The sequence below is a fragment of the Tupaia chinensis genome, unplaced genomic scaffold (genome assembly GCF_000334495.1).
Source record: "Tupaia chinensis unplaced genomic scaffold, TupChi_1.0 Scaffold000201_1, whole genome shotgun sequence".
Taxonomy (NCBI): Eukaryota; Metazoa; Chordata; class Mammalia; order Scandentia; family Tupaiidae; genus Tupaia; species Tupaia belangeri.
In genome coordinates, this window is record NW_006159676.1 from 3,428,310 (window position 1) to 3,441,050 (window position 12,741).

General features: G+C 46.9%; 1 protein-coding gene across 2 annotated transcripts in view; it reads right to left on the reverse strand.

Moving 5' to 3' along the window:
- The window catches only part of NWD1 (NACHT and WD repeat domain containing 1), a 52,211-nt gene that overhangs the window by 13,712 nt on the left and 25,758 nt on the right, over positions 1-12,741 (reverse strand). For both annotated transcript variants that reach the window (XM_006147144.3, XM_027771308.1), the window contains 7 exons: positions 12,181-12,384; positions 10,122-10,281; positions 8,812-8,929; positions 6,153-6,311; positions 5,682-5,879; positions 1,500-1,622; positions 426-634 (listed from right to left, as the gene is read on the reverse strand). In XM_006147144.3, coding sequence (XP_006147206.1) covers positions 426-634; positions 1,500-1,622; positions 5,682-5,879; positions 6,153-6,311; positions 8,812-8,929; positions 10,122-10,281; positions 12,181-12,384 — 1,171 coding nt within the window. The remainder of the gene's footprint in view (positions 1-425; positions 635-1,499; positions 1,623-5,681; positions 5,880-6,152; positions 6,312-8,811; positions 8,930-10,121; positions 10,282-12,180; positions 12,385-12,741) is intronic.

The following is a 12,741-nucleotide window of genomic DNA, read 5'->3' on the forward strand; positions in this document are numbered from 1 at the left end:
TGGAGGAGCCCGCGCCCCCTACAGAAAAAACCCCAAAAAAAAAAAAAAAAAAAAAAAAACCAAAAAAACAAACCTTTCCAATAAATAAATAAATAAAAGAAAAAGAAGGGGAAAAAAATATTTCCACAGGGGAGGCTGGCAGGTGGCATGGTGGTTTAGGACCCTGCATTCCCGCACTGCCAACCATGTGACCAACCATGGTTTGAGACCTGGACCTGGCAGCTTGCTTTCTCACCTCCTCTCTCTCTCTCTTTCTCTCTCTCTCTTTCTGTTCCTCTCTGGTCAAATTAAAATAAATAAATAAATAAATAAATAACTATTTTTAAAAAAGTATTTCCACGGGGCACATGCACGTGCCAGAAAGGGACCGAGACAGAAAGCGAAGGCCCCCGTCCTCCTTTACCAACGGGGTAGGGGTCTGTTACCTTTGAACTGTGTGCTGAATACACAACTTTCTTTGTTTCGTCCACATGAACGCTCCAGATCTGCGGTTCCGTGGCAGTTTTGGAGCCTCCATCCCAAATGGTGAATTTCTCCTGGCCGGTAAGTAAGTCCCACAAGCGTAACGTGTGGTCCTTCGAGGCGGAGAGGGCCAGCGTCCCTTCTGCAAACACGTTCACGTACCTCACCTCTCCTGCGGCAGGCGGGTGGGAGAGAGTACGTTAGCTGAGCACAGGATGGCGTCACAACGACTGAAATGCCCCTTTACTTGGAAATATCCCGATTTGTCCAAGGGAAGAAGAATGGATGCAAACATATCCAAATGTAAAAAACTGAAATAAGGCCAAGTTGAATTATGAGTGGTTCATGGGAGGAGGGGAGTAAATCCCAGGGGGTTAGTATAAATGAATCATTTCAGAGGTTGAATCTTGTTTTTTTTGGACAGGTTTTTGCTATAGGGCGCGTGCGCTCGCCAGACAGACAGAGACAGAGAGACAGAAAGCCAGAAATCACCCCCTAGAAAGGATGGTCACACCGCAATTCTTTCTCCTCCATTCTCCTCTCAGGATCTTGGGCACGCATGCACACGCGCCTGGCGTGAGTTTTAAGCCACCGGGTCCAGGACTCGAACCGTGGTCGACTAGATGGGAGTCCAGCAACACAGCCATTACGCTAACTGCTGGTCCCAAGATGTTGAATCTTTAATAAAAGAAGATCATGGAAAGGTATAAAATTTGGGACCAGCAGTTAGCGTAATGGCTGTGTGTCTCTGGACTCCCACATAGTCGACTACAGTTTGCATCCCAGACCCAGTGGCTTAAAACTCACTCCGGGTGCGTGTGCGTGCATGCCCAAGATCCCGAGAGAAGAATGGAGGAGGAGGGATTACGGCGTGGCCATCCCCCCTGGGGGGTGATTTCTCGCCTTCTGTCTCTCTGTCTCTCTGTCTCTCTCTGTCTTTCTGGAGAGCGCAAGTGCCCTATAGCAAAAACCTCTCCAAAAAAATAAATAAGTAAAATAAAATAAGGTGACTATAATCCCCACTTCCCATGCCTTACCTGTGTGCCCAGTTAGAACGTGGACCACCTGCTGCTCCTCCATGTCCCACACGGCCACGATACCATCCTGGGTGCCGACGACCAGCAGTTTCTCTTCCGGGCCCCATGCCATGGCAGTGATGCCTGCAGCCAGGTAGGAACACCACCAGTGATCTCAGCTCTCATGTTGTACACCCAGCCATGAGGTCCTCTATTGTCCCCCCGCCCCCCCTGCTTCACAGATAAGAAAACTGAGGCATGGAGACCAGCAGTTGGCCTATTGGCTATATCGCTGGACTCCCATGTAGTCGATGGCGGTTTGAGTCCCGGACCTGGTGGCTTAAACTCACGCCAGGCACGTGTGCGTGCGTGCCCAAGATCCCGAGAGGAGAATGGAGGAGAAGGGATTGCGACATGGCCATCCCCCTTGGGGGGTGATTTCTCACTTTCTGTCTCTCTGTCTCTCTCTGGCTGGCCCGCGTGCCCTATAAGCAAAAACCTCCCCCAAAAAAAAAAAAAAATAGAAAGAAAACGGAAGCATGGACACAGTCCATCCCTTGCCCAAAGCCGCACACCTAGGAAAAGCTAGAGTTAGGATTTCACAGACAGCACTGACAGCTTGGGAAATACATTTTTCTTTTCTTTTTTTTTTTAAGAGCGATTTTTGCTATAGGGTACGTGTGCTTGCTAAAGAGACAGAGAGAGACAGAAAGCGAGAAATCACCCCCCAGGGGGAGGGTCACGCTGCAATCCCTTCTCTATTCTCCTCTCGGGATTTGGGCCCAGTGTGAGTTTCAAGCCACCAGGTCCAGGACTCGAACTGCGGTTGGCCATGTGGAAGTCCAGCAATGTAACCATTATGCCACCTCCTAGTCCTGAGAAGTGCATCTTTCTCTACCTGGAAGAGGTACAGGAAGAGCCTGAATGGTAATAAGTGGCAATTGATGTATGAGCTATTTGTATTCACTGGTCTCATGATAAATGTGAAACTCCGTAGGTAGACAGATAAAGATGGGTGGACAGAGACTGGTAGGTGGATAAATGGAGAGATAGGTGGCTGGCTGGATGAGTGGGTGGGTGAATGGATGACTAGGTAGATGGGAAGATGGATGAATCAGCTTTATAGAGGATGAGCAAGTTGATGAATAGCTAATTGTATAGATGGGTGGAGGGGCAAGGGAGTGGATAGAAGGTGGCCAGAGGAGGAAAATGGAAGGATAAGGGGGCAGAGGGGTGAGTGGATAGATGGATATATGGGTAGAGTGTTGGATGACTAATGAGTGGAGGGAGACATGGAAAGAGGGAAGGAAGATGATAGATTGGAAGATGAATGAAGAGATGGGTGAATGTATAAATGGATGAATGGATGGGTGGGTGGATGGATGGGTGGATATATAGGTAGATGGGTGGATGGATGGATGGATGGATGGATGGATGGATGAATGGATGGATGGATGGATGAACTGGTGAATGAATGGATGGATGGGTGGGTTGACGGGTGGGTGGATGCGTGGATGAATGAATGGATGGGTGTGTGGGTGAATGGATTAATGGGTGGGGAGATGGATGGGTAGATGAATGGATAGATAGATGGATGTATGAATCGGTGAATGAATGGCTGGATGGGTAGGTGGACGGGTGGGTGGATGGGTGGATGAATGAATGGATGGGTGTGTGGGTGAATGGATTAATGGGTGGGTAGATGGATGGATGGATGGATGAATTGGTAAATGAATGGATGGATGGGTGGGTGGATGGATGGGTGGATGGGTGGATAAATGAATGGGTGGATATATGGGTGAATGGATTAATGGGTGGGTAGATGGATGGATGGATGGATGAATTGGTGAATGAATGAATAGATGAGTGGGTGAATGGGTAGATGAATGAATGGATGCATATGGATGGATGGATGAATGGATGGATGGATGATGAATTGGTGAATGAATGGATGGATGGGTGGGTGGATATGTGGGTGAATGGGTGGGCAGATGAATGGATGGATGGATGGGTAGATGAATGGATAGATAGATGGATGTATGAATCGGTGAATGGATGGTTGGATGGGTGGGTTGACGGGTGGGTGGATGGGTGGATGAATGAATGGATGGGTGTGTGGGTGAATGGATTAATGGGTGGGTAGATGGATGGATGGATGGATGAATTGGTGAATGAATGGATGGATGGGTAGATGGGTGGATAAATGAATGGATGGATATACGGGTGAATGGATTAATGGGTGGGTAGATGGATGGATGGATGGATGAATTGGTGAATGAATGAATGGATGAGTGGATGAATGGATAGATGAATGAATGGATGCAGGTGTGGGTGAATGGATTAATGGGTGGGTAGATGGATGAGTGGGTGGGTGGGTAGGAGGATGGATAGATGGTTGGATGGATGGATGGATGGATGAATGGATGGATAGATGGATGGATAAGTGGTTGACTAGATGGGTGGATGGATGGAAGAATACAAAGGTTACAAATGGATACAAAAAATTTTTCCATTACAATATCCGCCACCCCTTTCTGTACTGTCAGGGAGAAATGAAAGCACATGTTTCTCCATCTTTAAAAAGAACTTCATATTTTTCTCCTTGGCCTAAGGTAAAACCTCAGTAATAAAGGAACGACATACCTTTTATAGTCATTAACCTCACTTCCAGGTGACATTTTAAAAATTATGATTAGGCTATCATGTGGTTATATAGGGAATGCTAGCTTCCAATGAATAATTATGTATTCTAATGGGAAAAATTGATTTCCAATATGAAAAATATGGAAATGATTGGAATACTATTTAAATGATCCTTGTCATCAATAACATAAATAAAAACAATATTATTAATTCAAATTTATTTAGTCCCATGAACCAGTCATTGGGACAAGAAGTTTACTTTTATTATTTCATTAAATCTTCAAAATATCTTTAAAAATAAAATATTATTACTATTATACATTTTAAATAAGTAACTAAGGCAGTTTTCAATATATTTTTGTCTAATTGCCAAACCCAGTTTAATAATCTGATTGTACCACTGCAATAATAGTCTTTTAAAATTGAATCACTGTTCTCTATTTCCTCTCATAAGAGCCAAATAAAATGAAAAATACTCATTAGAACAAATTTTAAATTGTGAGTTGCCTGGAAAACTTAGGTTTCAGGTAACTCACGAAATGCTAATATTGTAATGTATTCCACAGTCCATTATCTAGAAAATAATTAAGAAATCAAAAGTCTAAACAGAATTCAGTAAACCTCAACAAGATTATTATTAATTAAGGCAAATGAATTAAATTTGTATCTGACTGACAAATCCTTACTCAAAATATAGTGGTCTTCTTTGTTATTATGAGTATTTTATTTGGGGGGAGGGAAAAAAACACACAACATGTTTGTTTGTAAAATATATTTTTATCAACCAATTGAGTGTTTTTACTCCAGACACTAAAATTGACTTTTAAATATTAGTTCCAAAAAGTTAAGCTATCATTTTTCATATATATCATGCCTTCATAAAACATATTAGCTTTTTCATTATTTATTTAATTTTATTCATTCATTCATTTTAATTTGACCAGAGAGAGACACATAGAGAGAGAGAAAGAGAGAAAGTGGGAATGGGTGGACGATGGGTGAGTGGATGGCAGATGGATAGATGGGTAAATGGATGGGAGGATGGGAGGTTGGATGGATGGATGGATGGATGAATGGATGGATAGATGGATGGATAAGTGGTTGACTAGATGGGTGGATGGATGGAAGAATACAAAGGTTACAAATGGATACAAAAAATAAACCCCCATTTTCCCCTGACATTCTGGGGTGCCAGGGGCAGACTACAGTCCCACCAGCATCTCAAGGGCCAGTCAGACATCATTCCAGACTTCCACACTTCCTACTGTGAGCCTGGAAATCGCAGAAACTCTGTATGACGGCACCCAACTCTTTGAGATGGGAACCTCCGAGGCATCCCCAGGCTTCGGGCTCATTAGCCATATTTACGCTAGTAATCTATGATCCCGTGGGACAGGGAGAACCGATTCAGCATGAGACAGCAGGGGCAGGCCCTGTGGCACCCTGGGGACCTTGCGACAGGCAGAAGGAGCCCCAGGGAGCAGCCTGACACATTTGCCATCTGCTACCCCCAGGCATGTGGGGGCCTGGAGGAATTTTGGCTCTGCTGGGGAGACTCACCTTTATGACAGCCAGTGAGAGTCGCCCGGAGGGGTCCTCCTGGGGGCTGGAGGAATCCTATGAGGGGTACCAGCACTGGGTGCGGACACACCCGGAACCAGCTCTGGGCCTGCTGACACAGTTGCCCCACCAGTGCGGGATGGGAGGTGGCGAAGAAATGGAGTCTGGCCAGCAGTTCGGTGTACAGGATGCTTTTGTCTGCAATGAAGGGGGTGCAGGTTAAGGTGCCCAGGTTGGGTGTCACCCTGTGGAGTCCCTACCGCCTCTGGGAGCTGGAGAAGAGAAAAGCAGACACAGACCCTTAGGCAGTGGCCCCTGCCACACTCTCCTGTCTCCCTCTCTACTCTCTAGACAATTCCCTACTTCAAGTGCCAGGCAGTTTGGAGCCTCTAGTTTCGCAGCTCATGGAGGAGAGAGGGTTTCTAGAGTGAGTGCAAAGCAGAGCCTCCTAGCCAGGCCAGCCTGACTCACCCATGCCACGGAGCTCCACAGCAGGGCGGCAGAGCTGGAGGGCCTCACGGATCAAGCTGACCTCAGGAGAGTCCACGTGAGGGGCACACATGTCGAAGTCGTCCAGCAGGCATTCAATGCCCCCAGACATGCCCCGGCAGGAAATCCAGCTCATGTTGCCTGTGGGGGGAGAGAGAGGAGCATGTGAGTGACACACACCTACCTGTAGGAGGCAGGGAATCACTTCTCCATCTCATCCACGGGTTCTCATGCTCAGCAGTACCAATGTTTGGGGTGGGATCTTTATCTGTGGTCAGGGGCTGAACTGTGCATTGCAGGGTGTAGAGCAGCATTCCTGTCTCCACCCACTAGATCCCAGTAGTACCCCCTGCCCCAAAGTGTGACCATCAAAAATGTGTCCACACATTACCATGTGTTCCCTGGGAGACAGCATCTCCTCTAATGGAAAATCACAAAGATGAATAAGTAGATGAATACATGGATGAAAGAATGGATAGGTCGACAGACAAACAAATGGATGGGTGAGTGGATGAAAAGATGGATAGAGAAAGATAAATGAATGAGTGAATGAATAAGTAGATAGGAAGACAGAAAGACAGATGGCTGGATGAATGGATGGATAGATCAGTAAGTGGATGGATAGATAAATGGATGGACAGAGAAAGTTGAATGGACAGATAAATGGATGAGTAGACAGAAAGACAGATGGCTGGATGAATGGATACATAGATCAGTAAGTGGATGGATAGATAAATGGATGGACAGAGAAAGTTGAATGGACAGATAAATGGATGAGTAGACAGAAAGACAGATGGCTGGATGAATGGATACATAGATCAGTAAGTGGATGGATAGATAAATGGATGGACAGAGAAAGTTGAATGGACAGATGAATGGATAAGTAGACAGAAAGACAGATGGATAAATAGAAAGACAAATGAGTGGATGATGGAAAGATTGATGAATGGATGATGGACAGATAGACACATGGATAGACAGGTAGAAAGATAAATGAATAGATGGATGGTCAGATGGGATAGATAGAGAAGTAGATAGATAGATGGTGATAGACAAATAGATGCATGGACAGATGGGTGGATGGGTAGACAGACAGACAAATGGATGGATGAATGGATGGACAGATGTGTAAATGGATGGATGGATGAACAGATAAATGAATGGGTGACAGACAGATAAATAGACAAGTGGATGAACAGATAGAAAAATGAATGAATGGATGGATGGATGAATGGACAGATGGATAGATATAGATAGATACATAGATTATGATAGATAGACAAATGGATGGATGGATGAACAGATGGATGGATGATGGACAGATAAATTGATAAACAAATGGACAGATAGAAAGATGAATGAATAGTTGGATGTATGGGTAGATAATAGACAAATGGATGGATGGATGCATAGATAGATAAATGGATGGATAGATAGTAGATAGACAAATAAATGATGGCTGAATGGATGGATGGATCGATGGACGAATGGATGGATGGATACATAGACAAGTGGATGGATAGATAGATAAATGGATAAATGGATGCATGAATAGATAGGTAAATGGATGGATGGATAGATGATGGATGGACAGATGGATAGATAGATAAATGGGTGGATGGGTTGATGGATAGATAAATAGATAAATGGATAAATGGATGCATGAATAGACAGATAAATGGATAGATGGATAGATGGATAGATGATGGATGGACAGATGGATAGATAGATAAATGGGTAGATGGATGGGTGGATAGATAGATAAACAGATGCATGGATAGCTAGATAAATGGGTGCATGCATGGATTTATGGATGGATGGATGGATAGATAGATAAAGAGATGCATGAACAGATAGACGGATGGATGGGTGGATGGATGGATGAGTGGATGAACAGATTAATGGAAGGATGACAAACAGATAAATAGAAAAATGGACAGATAGAAAGATGAATGAATAGATGGATGGACAGACGGGTGAATGCATAGACAGACAGACAGACATAGACACAGATAGGCAGGGTCTCTCTTGTGCTAAGACAGACTTCCTACCCTCTGTGGTATCATTTGGGGCAGATCATCCTCTGTGAGGGCTTCTTATGCTCTTCGGGATGTTGAGCAGCACCCCGTCTCTGCTCATTAGATTTGAGAACCACCCCTTCCCTAATCCTGACAGCCCCATATGCCTGCAGATACTGTCACGTGTCCCCTAGGTGCAGAATGACCCACTGTGAGTACCTCTGCCTTAAAAAGAACCAGTGCGTTTTGTTTTTCTTTTTTTGGAGAGGTTTTTGCTATAGGGCACAGGCACTCGCCAGAAAGACAGAGAGAGACAGAGAGATAGAAAGCGAGACATCACCCCCGGGGGGATGGCCACACCACAATCCCTTCTCCTCCATTCTCCTCTCGGGATCTTGGGCACACACGCACACGCGCCCGGCATGAGTTTTAAGCCACCGGGTCCAGGACGTGAACCACGGTCAACTACATGGGAGTCCAGTGACATAGCCATTACGCTAACTGCTGGTCCCGGAACCAGCGCTTTTTGTATTTGCCATTTGCCCTTCCCAGCTCATGAAGGCAGGAGCACAGGGGAGCATCTGAGCCCTGCTCGGATCCCCCCGAGATGGGGGCCGCCTTACCCAGCACCTCCTGCTTCAGCTCCTCCAAGCGTCCTGAGTGGAGCAGGTGATAGGGCAACTCCTTCAGCTTCCTCAGGTTGGCGACTGTGTCTGAGAACCACAGGGGCTGAGGGGCCACCTGGCAAAGAAGGGGGACCGGAAGCTGGCGCTTAAACACAAGCTCTTCCATTCATTCTGCAGACATGGGACGGGCCAGACACTAGACAGCACTGGAGAGGGTGGCGACACAATGGACGACACCGATGTCCTCCCCCACGGCCAGGGCTGGGGCAGAGGGAAGGGCTGGGATCCGCGAATCCAGGGCAGGGATCGAGGAACTTCCTGAAGGCAGGGGCATTGCAGCTGGGGCTTAGAGGATAAAAAGGAGTCTGTCTGGCAATTATGTCCAAAATCAAAGTCATTGCAGGGCAAAGGAACAGCATGAGGAAAGCCCTAGGGGTGTGAGAGACATGATCAGATTAGATTATCAGAAGTATTCTTTTATAAAAAAAATTTCTGGAGGGACCAGCAGGTGCCATGGTGGTTAAGGTGCTGGACATTCCCATGTGGCCAACTACAGTTCGAGTCCCGGACCTGGTGGTTTCCTTTCTCACTTTCCCTCTCTCTTTCTCTGTGTCTCTCTCTGGCCAAATTAAAATAAATGAATGAATAAATCAAATTAAATAAATAATTATGCTTTAAAAAAATTTTTGGAGAGGTTTTTACTATAGGGTGTGTGCGCTCACCAGAGAGACAGAGACAGAGAGTTAAAAAGTGAGAAATTATCCCCCAGGGGGGATGGCCATGCCACAATCCCTTCTCCTCCATTCTCCTCTCGGGATCTTGGGCACGCACGCACACGTGCCCGGCATGAGTTTAAGCTGTCGGGTTCGGGACTTGAACTGTGGTCGACTACGAGGGAGTCCAGCGACATAGCCATTACGCGAACTGCTGGTCCCCTGAAATTGTTTTAAAAGTAAGGGCCAGGTCTATGACTCCGTGATTACAGGCTCTTGATTCCACATGGCTGACAGGGTTAGAATCCCAGCCCTAGCAATTTGAAACACACACACACACACAGCAGGAGTATGTATAAGTATGTCCCAAATCCCAACAGGACAGAGAATGGAAGAGAAGGGATGGTGGCATGACCATGCCCCATTGGGGAGTGCTTTCTCCCTCACTGTGTCAGTCTCTAGTAAGCATGGTCATGCTGCAACCCCTCTCCTCCATTCTCCTCTCAGGATTTTCCTTAAAAAGAGGGGAAAAAAAGGAGGTGATTTCTACCAGGCAGCCGGCAGGTGGGAAGCAGGGATATCCCGCCACCTCACCTTACGGTCCAAATTCAGGGGCTTCCCCACAAGTGGGAGGGTGATGAGTTTCTTGGTGCCCTGGCTCCAGGCTCCCGAGAAGAAGTCGGCCAAGACACTGTGCCTTTTGGCTCTTTCTGGTCCTGACAGGTAACGCTCACGGATCACCTTGGCCAGCTGTCTGCAGGAAGAGGACACAGGTGAACTCAGAGGTGGTCAGTGATCTTCCCAAAGGCAGTTCTCAAATCCAGTTCACACCAAGTCACCTTTTTTTTTTTTGGGAGAGGTTTTTGCTATAGGGCGCGTGCACTCGCCAGGAAGACAGAGAGAGACAGAGAGACAGAAAGCAAGAAATCACCCCCCAGGGAGGATAGCCACACTGCAATCCCTTTCTTCTTGGGATCTTGGGCACGCACGCACACGCGCCCAGCGTGAGTTTAAGCCACTGGATCTGGGACTCGAACCATGGTCGGCTACATGGGAGTTCAGCAACATAGCCATTACGCTAATTGCTGGTTCCAACTTTTTATTTATGTTATGTTTTTAAAGAAAGCAAGCCAGATCTCACATGGCCAACTGTGAATTGAACTCCAGCCCTGGTGACTTGACAAAGACACCAGGCATGTGTGCATGCCCTAAAATCCCAACAGGACGGAGAAATGGAGAAGGGATTGCAACATAACCGTGCCTCACTGGAGTGGGGAGTTTCCTTCCGCTTCCTTTGTCTCTCTGTCTCTCTGATGAGTTCACGTGCCCTCTAGCAAATAAAAAACAGAAAACAAACGAACAAAAAAATATCCATCTCTGGCCCAGCCACAGTGGCAAATACTGCTAAGATGCTGTGCTCCACAGGCTGGGGCCACATGAGAGGCCTAGGTTCGATTCCCAGTTCAACTTAGTGGTCAGTGTGGTGGCCTGTACCTGTAATTCCTGTGACGCCAGGAGGCTGAGACCGAGGGGTCTTGAACTTGAGGCTGGCCTGAGAACACAGAGAGACCTTCTAGCTCAAAACAGGTAAGCTGACGGGTCAGCAGGTAGCATAGTGGTTAAGGCGAAGGCCAACCACAACCACATGGCCAACCACAGTTCGAGTCCTGGACCTAGTGGCTTGAAAGATCACACTGGGTGCATTTGCATGCATGCCTATGACCCTAAACAGTAATGGAGGAGAAGAAACTATGGTGTGGCCATACCCCCCTGGGAAGTGACTTCTTACTTACCCTCTCGCTGCCTCTCTATGGCAAGCACATGTGCCTTGTGGCAAAATTAAAACTAAACTAAACAAATAAAGGAAAAGCTCAGCTGGGAGGCTGAGGCTGGAGAGTCCTCACATGAGACTCTTTCTTAAAACAAAACAAAACAAAAAGACATTTACCTTTAAACTGGTCCTTTTGGGACCAGCAGTTGGCATAATAGATACGTCGCTGGACTCCCATGTAGTCGCCCGTGGTTCGCGTCCCGGACCCGGTGACTTAAACTCACGCCGGGCGCGTGTGTGTGCATGCCCAGAGGAGAATGAAGGAAAAGGGATTGCAGCATGGCCATCCCCCCTGGGGGGTGATTTCTCGCTTTCTGTCTCTCTGTCTCTCTGGCTTTCTGGCGAGCGCATGCGCCCTATAGCAAAAGCCTCTGAAAAAAAACAAAAAAAATTGTACAGAGGAGCGAAAGCAGGTGCAAAGAGGGAGGAATCAGAAACTTCCACTTCCTGTTTGCCCCTCCCATGCTCTTAGCTGATTGGATGGTGCCCTCCTGGCTCCACCTCTTAAAGGGCCCACCACCTCCAGGAGCCAAAGCCATTGCACTGGGGACCACACTTCGAGAACATGAACTTTGGGGGGGACGAACCATTATCTAAACCATAGGAGTCTGCGTTCTAATTTTTTTTTAAGGTTTTTGTCATAAGCCGCATGTGCTCACTGGAGAGGAGAAAGAGACAGAGACAGAGAGAGAAAGTGAGAAATCACGGGGGTGGGGGGGGATAGCCATGCCCCAATCCCTTCTCCATTCTCTCAGGATTTGGGGCATGCACACCCACACCCAGCTTGATTTCCAAGTCACCGGGTTACCCTGCCAGACCTACCTATGGGAGATGGCCAGGAGCGTGGCGCCATCTACTGGCCGCCTGGTTAAGCAGTTACCCAGGTCGCGACGAAGCCGCACCCAGAGCAGGGGTGGGAAGCGCAGCAGCTCCTTGCTGGGTGGAGTCCAGTCCTGGTACACGGCCTGCAGCACCTCGTCGTCCAAGGACAAGACGTCCTTCAGCTCCGCCTCTGAGAGACCGTGCCTGCGGGATGGAGGGACACTTCTGTGCCTTCTGGAATTGGAAGACAGAAAAGGCAAGGGAGGGGCAGACACGGCCCCCTGCACAGTGTCCAACACAATACCCTGAGAATCACCGACCCCGGTTCAAGTCCTAGACTTGGTGGCTTGCTTTCTCTCTCTCTTTCATTGCTTTGTGGTCAAATTGAAAAAATAAAAAAAAAAAAGATGATGAATAAAAGTAAATAAATTAATTCTTTTTTAATGCAATTATGTATTTAATTTTATTTATTTTAATTTGAGCAGAGAGAAACAGAGAAAGAAAGAGTGAGAAAGCAAGCCACCAGGTCTGGGACTCGAACCACAGTCGGCCATGCGAGAG